A 19,961-nucleotide genomic window follows, 5' to 3' on the forward strand; every position below is an offset into this window, starting at 1 on the left:
TTAAAAAAAAAATAATAATATGATTAAACGAGGATAAGAAATTTTTTTTTTTCAAAAACCATTTTTTTTCTTCATTTTTTTATAATTGGATTAAGAAAAGTTGTACATTAATCATACCTATTACCATAATATATATTTTTTGCTATTTGGGCTCTTGTTAGTAGCCCACCATGCGTTTTACGAACAAGCTTGTCAATTCCCGAACCACACGCCATTTTGAAATAATTCAATGAAGCTGAAATATAACAAAATTTCAATCGTAAATATCGGGAAAAAATTGTACCAACAGAGTCCTGCCAATTACTATGAAATAAATGCTTAATTATCTACAGAGCGATTGGCATTCAAAATTTTAAACACATATGTCAATAATGTATCCCTTTTTCGTTTTTAATCCGACAGACATCAGACCCGCCAGGACGGCGTCGTTTGATTTTAAGACACATCGCCGTACACACGCCAGGACGGCGTCGTTTGAGGCCAATGGGTTAAATAACAGCAAAATATTCATTTATTGATAGGCAGGTACAAAAAAAATGTTAAAAATTCATTTGTTATGATTTATTCTTCAAATAAAAAACAGTTTACAGAAAAAATTATGGACTACTTATATTTTTCCATAGTACGGTACTTTTTAAAACATTCTCCAGGATGCAAACCAGGTTTTCTGGAATAGGTCTCACAAAACCAAACTGTTTCGTGACTTTCGACATTAATTTGTTGTACTGTCATCATTATCATTGTTATTTTCTGTGCTGTTAACACTATCATCATCAGGATCTTCAAAATCACAAGCAACAGGCTCGTACTCACTGTCACATTCATAAGATTCATCTTCCGAAAACACTTGGTATTCAGATGCCATACCACGCAAAGTTCCCGCCATTTTTATGGTAAAATAAAAACGGAAAACAGTCAAAATCTTATGAAAATGTGAATTTAAATGTGAATTTAAAATACACCGAGCGCCCACGTCTTATCTTGTCGGCCGACAACTGAGTTGTAGCGTACAAATAGTGATGTCGGCTGGCACTCGACAAAGGAGTGGTAAGGGTTAATAAAGATCTTAATAATGTTGTTACCTAAGCAATGCGGAGACCCCTCTCGAGCACCAAATCCGAATAGCCAGGTACTTCCCAACCTTGCTCTTCCCCTCCCCCACTTATTTCTGACTCTCAATATCACCCAGTCGTGAGTGGTTTATTTATGCCTCAGTCACACTGGAAGTAGGATTCTTGTGTGGCTTGGCAAAAAAATCCCAAGCTTGGTAAACGTGCGTCTTGAGTGATTTTTCAGCAAAATTTAAGAAGTTGTATATTATTTTTATAAACACATAAAATATATTCAATCATAACATCCGGAAACAGAAAATTAGGTGACACTAAACTTTTCTTTAACGAATCCATAATTAATCTATGTAAAATACCTGCTATATTTTTGAGAATCTGACAGCCTGATACAATTTAAGATTTTCATTCTCAGTCATATGACATAACCATAAATGTTAAGGTTTCATAACATTACTTTAAAAATTATCTATGAGATTTGGACTTTGTGGAAATAAAACTGATAAATACCATTTAATTATCTACGAGATTTGGGCTCAGTTGAGATAAAATTTATGAATACTATTTAATTATCTACAAGATTTGGGCTTAGTTGAGAAAAAAATTATAAATACCATTTAATTATTTACGAGATTTAAGTTTAGTGGAGATAAAATATATAAATACCACTTCATTATCAACGAGACTTGGGTTTAGTGGAGACAAAATAAAATTTATAAATACCATTTAATTATCTACGAGATTTGGGCTTAGTTGAGATGAAATTTGTAAATACTATTTGATTATCTACAAGATTTTGGCTTAGTGGAGATAGAATTCATAAATACTATTTAATTGATAGTAGGGGAAAAACTCAGGTATGGGAAATAAATAAAAAGAACATGTGTATCAACCTTTTTCTTAAATTTATTAATGTAAATGAGTACATTGTGAGAATCCAACATGTAAATAATGAAGACAATAAAATGAATGATATTTGTACATACACTACCAACCTCAATGCATTAATGATGTGTGTGGAAACAAATGTCGTGGGATTAAATGTGCGTTAATATCTTTTTGTGCACAATTGATATTATAGTACAAATATACAAAAAAAAAACCAGTGAAATTATAATAAACGAAGCAAAAGTCCATTCATTATTTAAAGTATTTTAATACTTACTTTAACAAGTCAGGGTTAATAATTCAAATCTTTCTTTGGTTACATTAAAGAGTCAAATAAAACCAAAGAAGCATTTCTTCATTAACATTAGTCAAACAAAACTAACTTAAGTCTGTAGTTGTTCAAGTGGCAAAGATTTAGTTCAATGTGAGTATTTATTTGCAGGGCCAGTCCTGGGAGGGCACAATTGGAGTAGTCTGCTCTGGGCGCGGACTTGCCAAGGAGCCAACAGTGCCAAACACCTAATCCATACAGCGCCCTTGAGGATTTTACTAGTGCCGGCCCTGTTTATTTGTTTCCAAAATGTTTACATAACATATGACGGTTGGTAGTGCACTTATTTGTTCATAAATGAATATTCTATGTGTTTAGCCAAACTGCATACAAACAAGTTTGCGCTTGGTGCACCTTAAACACCATTATTAGTTTTGTTTGAATCACAAAAGAGATTGTTATAAAGAGCATTGAAATTCTAGACTTGTTCTATAAACATACATAATTTGTAGGTATAAATATGAAACTTATTTAAATAAAAATAGAATACACATTACAATTTGTGCTGAGAATTTTGTGCTAAAAATCATCTTGTGCAAAACGGAAGACTTTTATTCTCAATGCTTTGTGTATTATTACATTAAAATGATTGATAATTTAACATTTCAATTGAGCACATAGAATACTGGTTAAAATGATTGACAGGGAACAGGTAGATAATCAGAATCAGAACACAACGAAATAATACTAGTATTATGAAGGTAGGCGGGCTAAAATGATATGGGTACATAATAATATCATGATAAAATTAATCAAAATCAAAATGGTTGGTAATGTTTTCAATGAAAATGATGTAATATAACTATTATAATAATTATACATGGATCTGATAGAATGTAGAAAACTAACAATTATGACAATTTATACGGTTTTCAAAAATAAAGATGAAATTTTTAAAATTATACTTATTTACTCTAACACACTTTAATTCCAGCATCCACATTGGTCGAAAAGAATATCATTAATTCACTCACTAATATGACACCGTTTTAGAGAGATTACATTTAGTCATGGAACGATATAGAGATACTGTTTGCCAATCAATGGGGCCTATCAACTATCTTAAGCATTTGTTTATTTCTCTATACAATCCCTGTTACTATCAAAATTATGTTGGCGTATTTATTTAAAAAAATACACTTACGAAGATACGTTTCAAACTACGTTATACTTTACTGGATATGTCACTTTAATTACCGACCGTATCAGGGATATCCTCCACAAGCTTCCAGATACCAAACCAAATGCAAGATAATTTAGTAATAGGGGTTACTTAACTAAAACAAACCTTAAATCATATTTGAATAACGAGTTACAATGTGCAAGTTTCTAAACATAAAATCTTTTTACATTCACTTGGTAATTCACAACTTTGAGTATTGATACGTATCATTTCAAACACCGACTATCAAAATCATGATTAAAACATAAATATAGAACAACGAACATTAATTCTATTATATTTTATATACACATGTCCAAAAAGACAAATTCGTATTATATTACCAGTATTTTTTCAGAGTATTATAAAGATGATGCATTGTTCGAATTTTAATCACATTGTAAAAATAATAATAAAACTCTTATGTGTGATGATAAAGAGTAATTTCAAATTATAACATTATTATACATTTTTGGCATTCACCAGCATATAAGAAAATTCTCTTGAAATTAATAATCCTACAGTAAAACTCTCTTAATAGATCAAGAATCAGCACACAAGTAACAGAATGGCAGAATTGTGCTTCAAGAGGCTTAATTAATTAATCTGGAGGTTGCTTTACTCTCAAACTAACCACAATGATAATGGTAAATGTCATAATTCATTACAAGTGTGTTTCTGGGGGACAATAGAAGAGAGCACCAAATAATAGAAGAATTACAAGCTATCGGTTGCTTTACTCTCAAACTAAACCGAGAATCTACACAAGGGTAACGACAAGAATTCATTGCAAGTGTGTTTTTGGGGTGCACAATGGAGAGGAGAGCACCAAATCAAAAGTATTCCAAGCTATCGGTTGCTTTACTCTCAAACTAAACCGAGAATCTACACAAGGGTAACGGTAAGAATTCATTGCAAGTGTGCTTCTGGGGAAAAATGGAGAGGAGAGCACTAAACCAAGAGAATTCCAAGCTATCGGTTGCTTAAATCTCAAACTAAACCGAGAATCTACACAAGGGTAACGGTAAGAATTTATTGCAAGTGTGCTTCTGGGGGACAATGAAGAGGAGAGCACCAAATCAAAAGTATTCCAAGCTGTTGGTTGATTTACTCTCGCACTTAATTAAGAATCTCCACAAAGGTAAACAAAGGCAAACAATGATTTATTCCATCACACATGTGTACTTCTGGTTGACAAACGAGGAGAGGAGAGCACCAAATCAGGAGTATTTTAAGCTGTCGGTTGCTTTGGGGTCAATTCTAAAGTAGCCTAGAATAACTCACATTGAGAAAGATCTATAAAAGAATGGATACATTATGTTTATGTTAATTTATTCCTACATGTCTATGTAATAGAACCGATATGTCGAATCCCTAAACAAGGGACAGATATTATAAATTAGTTTTAACATCTATTTAAACTTAAAATAGCATATTGAAAGGCTGATAATTACTTTTTATTTTAAACTCATGTTTGAAAAAGAAATACATAAAAAATTTATTAATTGTTGATAAAAAATAATCAATTTGAATTTTGATGGTAATAATAATATTATGATCAATGAACTGTAAACTGTAAAATAACAAAAGGAACATGATTAATGAAACCATGACAAAATTAAAATAAAGCCTAAATTAAACTCTTAATGTAACAATTGAAATTACCAGACTATATCTAAATCAATTTTACAAAGTTTTGTGTATTGATTACAAGTGTACTTTATAATACAATAAGCTAGCGCACTGCTCCTAGCTGCCAACGGTTGTGCAAGCTGTTAAATTAAAATGTCATTAGTAATCACTTTGGTATAAAATATGAACAACAGCTGATGCAGCTCCAAGAACATTTCATAAACACTTGAAGACTTTTGATACCGAGGCCGGTGATCGGTGGTCAGTTGTCAGGTTGTCCTCACCGCAAGCCGCAGTACCATTGCTTGGTAACAGAATCAGTGTAGATGTCGATATTGATGAAATGTCCTTGAACTGATTGCATCAACAGTAGCAAATCCACATTAACTTCTCAATAGTTATGTCCATACATTGTACGAATAACCTCTGATCTGCTTCAATTTGTACCGTGGATTAAGATTATGTAAAATATATTTTTTATTCATTCAACAGGCATCTTTACAGATGAAAATACAAGTTCTTTAAACAGACTTAATCATCTATTTTAGTCATGGATTTTGATATTTTTTGGCATATTTGGAAGTCTTCAATAAGGGGTGAATCTGTTGTATCCGCTTCTGTATACTGTAGCCTGAAATCACACAATCGCAATACATTACAATATTATACACACATTTTTAAACCAATTAATATATAAAACGCTAGAGTATTCATAATTGCTGGGCAGCCAGCAGAACACTGATTACAATAATGGCTATTTGAAATGGAAGAATCATTTAAATAAACTTGACCTCAGTTATGTATGACTTGAGATTTTCACCACCAAAAGTATAGTAGTGATTTATTTTTGTGGTATTATGCCGTGTTTTGTTACCTCCTTCTTTAACCAACGTTTCGAAAAGCATTACAGTGTCTATCATCACACATACATAAGCACACACTTCACCAAAATCTTCGTTACACAATACACATCTGCTCTGATAATGGACACTGTAATGCTGTCCGAAACATTGGCTAAAGAAGTAGGAAGCACAACACGGCATAATGCCCCAAAAATTAATCACCATGAGGTTAATAAAAAAAATAATTTATAAAAATCATACAATTACACCCAGCGAAATCTCTACCTATCATTTTTTGAAAAAAATGGTGAATGTGGGAAAACAATGGATGCAGGAATATAGAAAAATGATACATTCACATAAATGTCGTATCACTTGGGTGAGCTGCACAGTTAATAAAATATTTTGTTGTTTAATGCCCATTGCCGTATTAAGATCCGTTAAAAACAAATTTTAAATGTTCATAGAAGTTTTCATATTGTTAAAACTCCTACATAGGCTTCAGCGACTTGCCAATGTGTGAGGGGTTCGCGTATGTCAGTTGCAAAACAACACGGAGATCCTCTCTTTCGACCCTTTCTTGTTGTGGCAGGACTCGCCCTTTTAAATCAATGCATCTTTCTAGTTTTCAAAGTTTCCCGGTAGAAAGATTGCACCCGTGCACCGCCATGTGTGACGCCGCAAGACATAACGACAACCAATGATTATTATCAAAAATTTCAAATGTTCCACTAATTGTTTATGAGTACCGTTTGGGTTACTCGTTATGAGTAGTTAATTGAAACCAAACATTTAGCTACAAAATATGGTTTGTGTGTTCACCTTTTGAAAAACGATCGATCGAGGTAAATATTTGGTACAGTGCGTGCTTTAAACAAACTAACTAACTAACCATCCCGCCGTTTCTCCGCATGGGTAGGCAGAGGACGGACCGCCAAACAACTCGGTCTTGGCACACACTCCTTGCCTCATTCACATTCATACATCGTCTCATACATACTCTTCTATTATTCTGACTCTTGACATGGCCCGACTCGAGTATCTGATTCACTTGGTCGTGCCATGTCTTCCTCGGGCGTCCCCGACTTCTGCTACCATTCACATTTGCATCGTATATTCTCCTTACACTCCTTTCTTCGCTTATTCGCTCTACATACCCAAACCATCTAAGCGTCCCTTTCTTGGTCTTACTCATTACGTTTACATCAGCCTTGCATTCTTTGCGGATCTCCACATCCCTCACACGATCATACATGGTTTTACCACGCATACGCCTCAGGGATCTCTTTAAACAATCAATGCGGTAAAACAATACATAGAGGAACGATCGATGCAATCTATTTTTGCGAGTTTGGTATGATATTAATTCGGGACTGGAAGAAATAAACGACAAATGCAGGAAAGCAATTATTCAGGGAACGATCGATAAAGAATTCACTGTATAGGTCATTCAAGTTTTCATGGGAAAAATTTACATGGGGCAGGTTGAAATTAATATTGCTTAATATGTAAAGATGTACAAAGAATATGAAAGGGAATATGAGAATGTTCTGTGACAAATTACCCCGTAGCCTGCAACAGGTCCTATCCCGTGGCTAAGGTAGGGGTCAGCATACTCCCGACCGTACCTGGAATCACATAAACAATAAAAAAATAATAAACATAACTACATAAATTTTATATCCTCCAGTGGTGTTAAAAGTTTTTACAACAATGAATGCGTGTATTGATGAGTAAGTAGAGTGTGGAATTAGAAAAGATTAACTACCCACTGGGGGCCTAGCACGACCACATTGAAAATTAAACAATATCGGTAGTATATCAATATCAACTGTCAATGTTAGTTTTTCGACATCGCTAGGGCCGAATTATAGAATCAAAACGCACTTTTGAAATATCATGCATATCTGAATTCGTAAGTTGAAAAAAATTGACACACCCTAATGTACAAAAATTAAAATGTAGCAGTGGGTGTGGTTATTAGTCTTGTTAGCGCGATTCACATATTATGTTAATGTTTCAACCTTTGTGGCAATGCATGTTGTGTTGCTAATATCTGGACCAAGCATTTTTTATATATTTTTTTCATTTCTCTGCTATTTCTTTCTTTCATCTCATCTGCTTTAACCTTTGGAACACCAAACCCTTTTTGAGGGAAATAAAAAATTAAATCAAAAATGAACTCAGTGTTTCAAGCGCAAGCAATTCTAATAAAAAATATGTATGTACTTCTCATGGCATACAGATTTAAATCGCATGTCAAAACATTCCAGCTAGGGCGAAATTCCAATGACAGCAGCGTACAAACGATTTTTCGGCGGAGAAAAATTCTTGTCACTGGTGCACAAACAGTTTTCCAGAGGTTAAAATATAAAAATTAGATTAAATTTCTGCCACTTCGAAACAGGCTCAGCCTGGTTAGGTGGTTTTTACAAAAAAATATTATCTGTATGTAACTATGTATTTATGATTAATAAAAAATAAATTAAAAAAACACATCTGAAAATTGCTACAGAGATAAAATAAATGTTGTTTTTGTTACCCAACGTACCCTGGCACTGCGTATCCAGCAAGGGGTTGCGCCGTGGTATACGCAGCCCTGGCTGCTGTGGAGTAGGAGGCCGCCGTCAGCCCGGCGGGGGTAGCACCCAGCGGGGCCTTCAGCAGGGGCGAAGCGGCTGCCGCCACCTGCAATGCACAATACAACACTCACCCGTCAGATCGTTGTTGATATACCCTCATCCATTCTTGAATCTTGTGCTATTGTAAGGCCAGTACAATATAAATACAGTAGTTTACTATCATAAGATATTGTTCAATTTAGAAATAGTGATGATATCGCCAGCTGAGTATGAAAAATTTCTTTATCTCGTCCTATGATATCTGCAAGAAGCCAGTGGGACTATCTCCAATTTGAGGTACTATGAGGTTGAAAGGAAGTGCAGAAGATGGTTGGAAAGTACTTAGCTATTCAGATCTGGTCACCAAAGACAGCTAAAAACATCACTCCGTGGTGGAAGAAAATAAAAGTAAAAACTTTACAAGTTAGATGAGATAAAACACAGAAGTCATTTATAATTCGGAGATATAATTAATATCTACCATAAATTAACAAACGGTAAAAAAAATTAAAAGCAAGAAATGTTACGCGATTTGTTGAAAATTTAAATAAAATGGATACAAAAGTTTTCATAGAAATCTGACGATATGTATTTTATTTGACATTAATTTTGAAATATATTGTTTACTTTAGTTACAATAGTCTTATAATTGCACCTAATAATCCTGTAATTTAATAGTCAAGACAAAAGGACAGTGTCATATGAATGAAGAAATTAATACAAACACCATCTTCATGTAGAAGAAATTTTGAGGTTAAGTTGGTTGCACGTTTATGCTGAAATTTTTAAACAATTTATAACTGTACTCCAATAGTTTTTCACTATTATTTATTTTATTATAATTAATGTTTACAAAATAAATTATATAATTGAATAAAATTTTAAGATGCATGCGAATAACAAAATTTAGTTTCCGATTAAATTATAAATTTTGATTGGTTAAATGTAGATTTAACAAGAGCCGAGGTCCGTCATCTGTGAAGTGGATGGCTCCAACATCCAATATAATGATTTGCTTAAAATTATAATGTAATGCATTTTAGGGTAAGATTGCATAAAAAGCAGGTTGCCTTCTTTACGGTGACAGAAATCCAGTGGAATAATGTACAATCATTAACGCTTCGCCAAATCAATTTTTGTAACCTTATTATAATGAAGAGGTTTTCAGTTCCTTGAAGAACCTCATCACATTTCATTGTACTCTTTAAATTTGTATTACTTAATTTAAGTGTAGCACCGCCCTTTAGAGGATTAGTCGTTTAATCAAACCTTTTCACTGCAGAGAAAATACCCACATGCATGCAACAGTTGCATAGTGATGTGTAATATTAGCAGCCATCTTAATGTGAAGGTAGGCCTAGGGTTATCTGGATTACAGAAAAAAATTCTAGAAGCTGGCATCCTGCTTTTAAAGAGTTCGTTCCCTTAGAACAAAAACACACAAATCTAGTCACATTGAAAGGTGTAAAAAAAACATACACACAATCTTGCGCACACTTAAAATATGTAATTATTGACAATATAATACTCACAGGGTCACACGTTTTCAGGTTTATTCAAGAAATGTTTATTTAATCTTCTTTCGAGTTCACAGCACAATTCGACATAAAGATTACAAACAACATGGTCTGAAAGTAAGCTTGTCGACTTCCATAGGCAAGTTTCAAAGAAATTACTGTTATTGTGACGGTCTAGGCATGCTGATCCATAATTAAAAAATTTCAAACACTTGTAATGAATAAAGCAATAAATTTCCCGATTTTCAATAAATACTGCATGCATTAGAATAATATTTGTTCAAAGAAGATTTTACATTAAGTGGATATTTAAATTCAAACAATGATTCCTGTAGGAGAACAACCAAACACAATCTTAACCGTGATTCTATCTATCAAAAATATGCACCATTATTGGTAACTAATTTTACCTTCAATACTAGGTGTTCAGATATAATTTTACAGTATTAATTTTTTTTTTCGGTATTTTAACTAAGTTTTTTTAAAGGTAGTTTGAAGTATCAAAAAGAATTAGAGATATTAATATAATACCGTTTCATATTAGATAGATTATACTTCAACATCCATTGTTGTCATATCCAAAGTGAATAATAGAATAGATTTATTAATATTATACTCTCAAACCTACATACATGATGATTTGCTGATTTTTGGATATTTCAATAAAGTGGGTAAATATTAAAAGGTTAGTAATACTTGTAAATCTACAAGAGACTATACTATGAAGCAATAACTTGTAGTGACTTTAATTCCAATTTTCGCCATTTTCCAGAATAAAAACTTTACGGATGTTATTTTTATACCAGAAAAATGTTTTTTCAAATATATATATTTATATTTTTATGGGATGAAAATTAAAAGAAAAGCCGGCGACCTGAAGAAAATTCTATATTCAGTTTACTTCTAAACAAAAATTGGTTAGAAAAAGAATAATTTCTTTTCATGTATAAAAATAACTAAAACTTTTTGTTCTGGAAAATAGCGAAGATTGGAAAAAAGTCAGTGCACGCCACTGCCGGAGACACTACATGTTTTTGTCTCAAGAGATCAGATGTGCCGCTGTATCGATGCATCCGAGTGTAAAACAAAGACAAACAACCAGTTTAGTCACAATAGAAAATGGTGTACCACCGAGTCACAAAGAAGCACATAATCAATGAAAATAGAAAAACCCCACAAAAAGATCCAACAGAACCTCAAATGGAAGTGAATAAAGGTGTGCGTTGCCAATACAGTAGGTAGCTATATGTATGCGGAACAACGCATTTACATTACTCGTATCAACACATAACCTCGGCACAATATCTACAGGTAAGAAAGCATGATTCAAAATGAAAGCATTAGCAAACAAATCTTAGGGATGGCGTTACCTCCACGACGGGTTTGCTGGCCTGCAACAAGAATTATTATGCTCCAAAAAATGATATACGCTTTAACATAATGGGGAAACAGACCTCCTAACAACTCGTTAACAACTTAACACAATAAGTAACTTAACCTCACATTGTGGAAGGCCTGACAAACAATAACGAGAATACATTCATATCTGTTGCAAATTTACTATAATTACTGAACTTCCTTTTAAGTAAATTTGATTGAAATACGAATAAAGTTCTTGCATGTCTGTGGGCCAATTGGAATGTTCAACAACAAACCTGCAACTGAATGCAATTGGAAAATTGTATGTATATAATTATATTATGTATGTCACATGCTAAATAATCATGTTGTGTACATTGCATGTTGTGATTTAGACAAATTACAGTGTTATTAATTTACTATCATCATTTTGAAAATTAATCTTTCATTGATAAAAGCTTAACCAAATTTGTATTGTGTGTGCCTTTAAGGGTGAATTTCTCAACCCGTGTTATCATTTTGCTATCTGATTAATAATGGATTGACCATAACAGAATAAATTTTTAAAATAACATAAAACTGTGATAAAAATATTATTAAAGGCATTTTACCTTAAATTATCGTGTGCTGTGTTGTGTGGTATGATGGTTGATAGTTGTTACATAAGTATTTTGTGAGTTAACGCCAATGGATGCTATTCATAGGTGTTTAAATAAAATATTCAACAAACTGATATGAATTGGAAAAGACAGAAGTTTGCACACTTCAAATAAGCTTTAACAATCATTCAATGAAACACTCACTTTGAGTACATCACATTACAGGTATACCCCCTTATTTATATACACGGTGTAAATATAACGCGCTGTCTAAGGTTGGAACAGTGAAAAACTTATCGAGATTACACATTGCTACGTAATACACATTACACATCAGCCCTGATAAACAAGGTATAAAACCCTAAAAATTAATCACAATCATATTTTTGGGTGTGAAAAACACTAATCATATCTATTATCACGGCGTTTGTATGGTTAACACGCCCTTAAACTAGGATTAAGGCCGGCTTTACCATACCAACATTGAACCAGTGTATAAGAATCTAATTAGTAAAGATAGCAAATAAATGTATGTACCTACCTATTCAAAGTTACAGTGTTTCAATTACGAATAATGTTCCATCACAAAGCTAGTAATTTCCTCCAAAGGAATTTAAATGACAATTTAGTACTTAAATGAGAAAAAAATTATAAATATGTAGTATAATAGTTTGTTGAATCTTTTATGGGAATGTAAGTGGCCGTAGACGACCTTCTTCCGAATCTATGGAATCAAACAATGAAAAATAGTACGCTATTATAAAGCTACATATAAACATATTAAACTGTAAATGTTACCTGAAGTCTGTAATTTGGGTCAGCCGCTGCAGCCGCAAAGAAGGGGTCATAGAACATGCTGTGGGCAGAAAAATCACAAATGCATCAAAAACCCACCAATAAGTTTCAAGATTTTAGCTTTATAATGGAATCATAGATGTCACTTAACCTGTTAACCGGGCGGGACGTATAAATACGTCAAACGTAAACAGTATCGGGTACGGGTAGGACGTATGAATATGTCCTTGAAATATATGTTGCGCCCGGGAACGAGCGGGACGTATATTTCTGAGCATATCACACGGAAATTGAGTTTTTAATTTTTAAATATTTTAATTTTTTAAATTCAATGTTTCTCTTTTATCTGTGTGCTTTTATTTATTGTTCTGTAATTATAACCTTTTTTATATTTTTTGTAATCTTTATAATTGTTTGTAAATATTCTATTTCTTTAATTCGATGTTTTCACTTTTTTTGATGCATAAATAAAAAAAAAATGAAATATAAAATTACGTCCACCGGGCGTGACATATTGATACGTCCTAGTGAAGGAGTTCGCACCCGTTATATGCTGCGTAATTCAAAACTGAACTCCCCGGTTAACAGGTTAACAATTGAAAAATTAAAAAATATATATATTTAAAATAGATCACTCACAAGAATAAGTAATGTTTGAATGCAGGAATAAATTCATAGATGATGATTTACCGACAGTTTGACAATAATCATCCATAATCAAGAATCATTGATATAGATTTATTTTATGATAAAGGTGTTTAAAAAGTTGTATGCAGTATTCTATATTACACAAACATAACTGCAGTATAAACCAAATAATATACATCCATCAAATATGCATTAAATTAAATTAAAAGCATTAATAAAAAAAACCGTTAAATTCATCACTCAAAACAACAATAAATTAGTGATGGACATTTATTAGATCTAGGTACACAATAGTTTGCATTCTCAATGCATGCCGAAACTTGAATGCAACAAGGCAATATTATTACTTTCATGGTATTTACATGAAATCAAAGAAAATATTTAAAAAAAAAACTATTGCTGATTATTTAGCGTTCTATCGGAGACTTTCAAAAGCATTTGCATATTCATTAAAAAATCATAATGTTCGTTTTTCATGCATGTTGTGAAATCTATTTGGTTGAAGCTAAATGGGTATGAATTCTTCATTGAAATCTCTTTGATTCGCTTCACTATTAATCAATAAGGATTATGAAAAATGGTGTACATTTCAAACTTGCCCTCTGTCACACGCAACGAAAAGAACAATATTAATATAAACTTCAAATTACATTTTATGTTTACTGAATGCCAGAGTTACTTTTTATTAGCGTAAAATATTGTCGTTTATGTATATAAAATAAAAAGTGTACAGGGTTTTTGCCACTTTTGAGTTTCCTTGGAAATGGGAAAAAGTTGATATTTTAGAGGCAAGTAAAATTGTGTAGATTGTATTGGTGATGTATGAATGTAGAGCAAAATATAAAACACCAATGACGTTACAATATCTATAGACACGCTGCAGAAATCTCTAAATGGCAAGCAAAAAGTATGTCAATTTTTTTTTTTAATTGTTTATTCACATTCTGGAATTATTTATTATTATTATTATTATTATTATTTAGTGCTTTTGATTTCGTAGTTTTAGTACTCTGTTTTAATTACTCTGCAAACACTAGTAAAAGCCAAGGAATAATATTTCATGTGTAAATACACACAAATGACTTATTTATTGATTTTCTTAAATAACTAGCTTTTACCCGCGGCTTCGCTTGTGTGGTATTAGGGAGAAATTACAGTGCAAAGAATTTTCCCATGGGAATGAAATGTTTTTCCGGAATGAAAAGTAACCTATGTCACTTCCTAGTCCTCCAACCATCCCTATGCAAAGAATCTCATCCATCGGTCGCTCCATTTCGACGTGTAAGAAGGACAAACAATGAAACATTCATTTATATTTATATATATATATATTTATACAGTTGCTTCCCGTCTGAAGATTTTATGTATATGAGTAGAGATCTGGGCCCAACAGTAAAATTACAAAGTGAGCTAAACTTCACAGTTTAAAGTAGTCTAATCACTCTGTTTATTTATATGCTTGCGGTAAAACAATATACAAATCAGCAGTAACAACGAGTATCAACAAGAATTGCAGCTATTTACAAACTGTCGTTGCTCTATTATAGCACAGCACTGACTTATCACTTGACACCTCAAAATCCGTCAGGCTCCCAGGCTAATACCTTGGCCTTGAGGTAGTATTTAACCCTATTTTTTTTATGAGAAAATGCCACCCGTCTATTGTTTATTTTGTTCATACACATTTTTTAATGTTTATCGTTGTCATCCATGGACCAACATTTGAATTAAAAATTAATTAATTTTATGAGACCATCACAAGACTACATAGATATATCATCATAAAAAGTCATTGTTAAATGCACATAAAATATACATTTTTATAAATTTTACCCACAACAACTCATTCTATTATTATTTAATTTTATTACATTTAGAGTTATATTATTGTAATATTTAGTTTATAAATATTATTAAAATAAGATGAAGAATTCACCTTTCCTCAACATTTCATATTAATTTGAATGGAAATTTTAAAAAGTTATTCATTATTATTTAATTTAATTTTTCGTTGGCTTCATAATGAAAAAAAAATTTTCATTGGCTTCATAAAAAAAATTCATTGCATAATGCACAGAGAAAAAAAAACTTTACTAAAATATGTAATTATTTCAAAAACATTTTTAATTGATTATTAAATATTTGTACTTATTGATGAGGCATTTTTTTAAAAACATAGTAGTAATTTTGAGTGGAGCATAGTTGAAAATTAGAAAAAAAAATTAGATCTGTCTTATTTCTATTATCTGATATGTAATCCAACAATGTTGAAGAACAATAAAAATTCTATATTTTATAATATTATTGTAAAATGTAAATAATAATTACCAACCAATCATGTTGGTTGAACATAATCATAATGCCATTTGCAAACTAATTAGTGAGGGCTAACTTTTGGAGAAAATTAATTTTTCTTTTATGGGGTAAAATGTTGGTTAATATATAGTAGCCACAGTGGAGAAAGTCTGAACTTTCAACAGCAGAATCAGGTGGCCATATAAATTTGTTAATGTTTTCCTGAGAATTCTTCAGTTAAATACTGATATTTCAAAGTTTTATTTTCTAGAATCGGTGTTGAACGGGGACTTTTCAAAAGTAAAATGATCCTGATTGTCCATTTGGTGAAAATGTTACATTTGAATTTGTGTAAAACACCTAAACACCCAAGCTGAGTGTTTGAGTGTAGGGAGGTGTATGTGGTACGGTGCGCGGATACTTACGGAGCATACTGCAAGGCAGCGGAGAGCGGCGACTGCTGCTGGCGAGCGAAGGCGTGCGCCATGGCGGTGGCGGCGGACACGGGCGTGGGGGCAGGGGCGGGCGGGGGAGCGGGCGCGGCGGGCTGGTAGTGCTGCATGGCGGCGGCTCGCGCCAGAGGCAAATGCCTACCCCTCTGTATCGCTACGCCCCTTAGTGCCGCAGCTACATGCGCAACACACACACACACTCAATGCAAACACATTCTCGCTTCATTGCACCACTCGGACGACCGCATTCGGGTTTAACTTTATACAGAGAAAGCATCACGCATCGTCGGCCCTTCACCTATTAATTGTCTCATGCTCAAATTATACGGATGAGTGTGTAAAGTATGTATGTAAAAAAATATATAAACATGAAAATATTTAAAATGCTAGTCTCCGCCGAGTCGTGCACACAAAGCTATTAGATGATTATTGAGAACAAACCCAAGACGGTGTTAAAAGCGATAACTGGGCCCATCAGGCGCTACTTAGTCATTTACACTAGTTCAGCGATGAGCTAAGTAATACTTCATTCACTTAACAGATAATCCCTACAAGTGTGATCTATACCGATTTAAAAGAAAACTGATGTCGCCAATTTAAGTGAGAATTTTTGACTATTAGTTCCCAGACAGGCCAATGAAAATGATTTTCTGCAAGAGAAAATATTTCGATATATGAAAGTATTTGTCCAATTTCGCCATAAATAAAAATTATGCAATATTGGGCACCCGGATATTCCCAGAGCACACTTCTATCGGTTTATCTCTTTAGGGAGTTCGTTACAACAAAAAAAAACATCAATTGAGGCCCGTTATCGCGTTTAAATCACGTCCTGCAGTGTAAATCTAAAAAAAGGCATTATTAGATTAGTAAGATGACCAACATGAAACAACATTACACAGGAAAAACTTGTGCAATCCCGAATGACAATACATTATACTGAGGTGTATCAGGAGAAAACTACGGGAGACAATCAGTAGTACGAGTATATATATATATATATAGGGGGACTCAGGGGTACCTCCGGCGCTGGGCAGCGTGGCGGGGGGTGAGCACCAGCGACGGGCTCGGCGCAGGGGCCGGGGGCGCCAGCCAGGGCCAACTCACGCCCGACACCCTCAGTCCTACTGACACAACCAACACACACATTCACTCGCGGTGCTGAACAACACAAACAAACACGCCTAAACGTTAGGACGGCCTGCCTGCTTGCGGGCCATACTTGTGGCTACGACACACACATGTACACGCAGACACCTTCAGCTTCTGACGAATCTGGAACCCAGAATAAGCACCGACAGTGACATTCAATCACGGCAACACTAATTAACTTGTGTTATTTAGTGAAAACTTTATATATATTGTCAGTTTCCACTTTATTTTGGGTTCCTGATTCTGTGAGAAGTTATTGTCAGTTCGATTACAATATTCATTCAAAACACTAAGGGAAAATTTCATTCGCAAAACTAATCATCTTGTATGATTTACACATAGACAGCCTGAATAATAAATAAATGGATATAACTAATTCTAGAAATGGTATTTGGTAAATATAATAAGAAATATTTCTTGCACTCAAAGATGTTTCAACAAAGGAAGCTTTACTTCCATTAACAAAATATTAGAAAGTGACTAACAAGGAACTATCAATACAGATTATGAAGAACTAGTGATCATGACAGTACCATTAACTATATATTTATGGTTTGTACATTATATTATGTTCACTGTTCAAACTTATATTATGTAGTTGGCTTGCAGTGTGTATATAATAATTCTTCTATTCAAAAATTATTTTCACAAAACTAGAAAATCAAAATATCAATCAGATAAAAATGTTCACATCCGAACTAGGAATAACAGGAAGCGCTAAATTTGATTCCAGAAGAATTTTAGTCAATACGATAGATTGCCATTGAAAATACTCTTTTTCTGATAACATTAATATATTTATAGCTTTTACTGTGAAACAATATTTACTTGCATTCATGGCAGAATCACTCAAAAGTTTAACATGCCATCAATATTTCAATCCAATATGCCTAGTTCCATAACCAACTTACTAGCGAATAATTAAATAATATGATATTTAAGGTCACATACCTTCGGGCCATTGCACGCACACTGCAACAAAACAATAGAAAATACCATTTATTTATAAGTTATTAACTAACACTTGTGTGATGTCCATTGAAAGCAACCCACTCTCCGTTTGCCAAAGCTCGGGGAAAAGAAACCAAGGATTATGTTCCATCAAATAAAATACAAAACATGGAACATTCTAAAAGAAAAAAAAATACATTTAGCATAACTAAGTCTCTACACAGACTAAAAAAGCGTACTCAAGGAATTGAGCGATAAAAACTCGGCCAAACGTGAAAGACGTCATTCAGAGTGAATAAAAAAAAACATTTATAAAGAAAGCAGCATTTAAGGTACACAATTATGCATATGATTGCGATGGCTGTGAACAATAATAATTACTGGAATAATAAACAAATCAAATAACATTACTAGCACAAATTCAAATAGAGAGTGGGACATTTGAAAGAATATGTAAGCACAGGTTAGCATTCAACGACATGTCTACTCGATATATGCAATGTACATACAACAATCAACATCAATGATTATGTCTAGAATAAAACGGCTCTCTCACCCAATGTAGAGACTGTTCCGTTCCTAGTCAGTAATACTGAATATAGAAAATAAACAATGCTAGCTATAGTAACATCTCTTACAGTGAAACAAAGCAGAAATACATGTCACAGAATATCTCTCGTAACATACATAATGGCGTTGAGGTAAAAAATATTAAAAGTATGTTACAAATAGCGTTGTGTGATAGTAATGCGTACAAATAAAATAATGCACTTAAATTAGGTTAAACATAATTGTTAAATAATAAATGGTAAGTGTCATTTCTGAGACGTCACTGATTAGAACTTTAATAATATTGTAGTCAATACGCACGGAGACTTTGTACTTGATGCAAAACATAGAAAGACATTTGAGAGAAGAGACACATTACACAAGTTAATAAAGTTCACATAGGAATAGGAACAATGTACCATAGGAATTTTAAAACTACTTGCAAATTGTCTAGAAAATGGACTATTCTCAACTATCTGGTGTCAGTGATACTACGGTATCCCCTATTAGGGTATCTTGTGAGGCTGAAGGTAGTGGGGAGGGGAAGGAGAATAGGAGGAATCTGGCTATTCAGATCTGGTCACCAAACATGGCTAAAGCTATTACAAGAACGGTTGATAGGGTCATCCATTTGCTTCTTCCTTGCCCCCTCAATGATTTACTGGTAGTTTTGTCACCTACACCATTCAGAGCAGTTCTGTTTTTAAAAGATTACAGTATCTCAGAAATACGGCATGAATTTTTTTGCTTGTAAATGTCTTTTGTATGAAATACAATCCTTTGATATTTTGCATCATGGAAAAGTTGTCCTGTATACGCAATTGATATAAATAATAATAATTGTATAATCAATTGCATAAGCAGTATTGGAAGCATTTTTGGTTAAAATGAGTAGCGTCAGTAGAGTAAACAAGTACCTAAATGAAAGTGAATCTAACTACAAAATAAAGTTGTAAATTTTCAATTTTTATCATGCTTGTAGCCAATTGTTGATTAAAATAAAACAAACAAAACAAATTTCAATTAAAAATTAATAATGTATGATTTTGTGAACAGATTAAGTAAAGAATTCAAATGAAATGTATGTAGAAGAGATTATAT

General features: G+C 33.1%; 1 protein-coding gene across 14 annotated transcripts in view; it reads right to left on the minus strand.

The window, feature by feature from the left end:
• Positions 1–1,951: 1,951 nt before the first annotated feature.
• Rbfox1 (RNA-binding Fox protein 1) overlaps positions 1,952–19,961 on the minus strand; it is a 731,414-nt gene continuing 713,404 nt past the window's right edge. For 9 of the 14 annotated variants that reach the window (XM_089634055.1, XM_089634056.1, XM_089634058.1 and 6 more), the window contains 7 exons: positions 18,312–18,332; positions 16,182–16,383; positions 12,817–12,874; positions 11,431–11,451; positions 8,465–8,610; positions 7,487–7,550; positions 1,952–5,711 (listed from right to left, as the gene is read on the minus strand). In XM_089634055.1, the coding sequence (XP_089490181.1) occupies positions 5,667–5,711; positions 7,487–7,550; positions 8,465–8,610; positions 11,431–11,451; positions 12,817–12,874; positions 16,182–16,383; positions 18,312–18,332 (557 nt within the window). In that variant the 3' untranslated portion in view covers positions 1,952–5,666. Of the gene's footprint in view, positions 5,712–7,486; positions 7,551–8,464; positions 8,611–11,430; positions 11,452–12,816; positions 12,875–16,181; positions 16,384–17,229; positions 17,336–18,311; positions 18,333–19,961 lie in introns of all 14 variants that reach the window. The other 5 variants (XM_089634045.1, XM_089634052.1, XM_089634051.1 and 2 more) reach the window with 5 other exon arrangements.

The sequence above is a fragment of the Hesperophylax consimilis genome, chromosome 8 (assembly GCF_061612785.1).
Source record: "Hesperophylax consimilis isolate HC1 chromosome 8, BYU_Hcon_1.0, whole genome shotgun sequence".
NCBI lineage: Eukaryota > Metazoa > Arthropoda > Insecta > Trichoptera > Limnephilidae > Hesperophylax > Hesperophylax consimilis.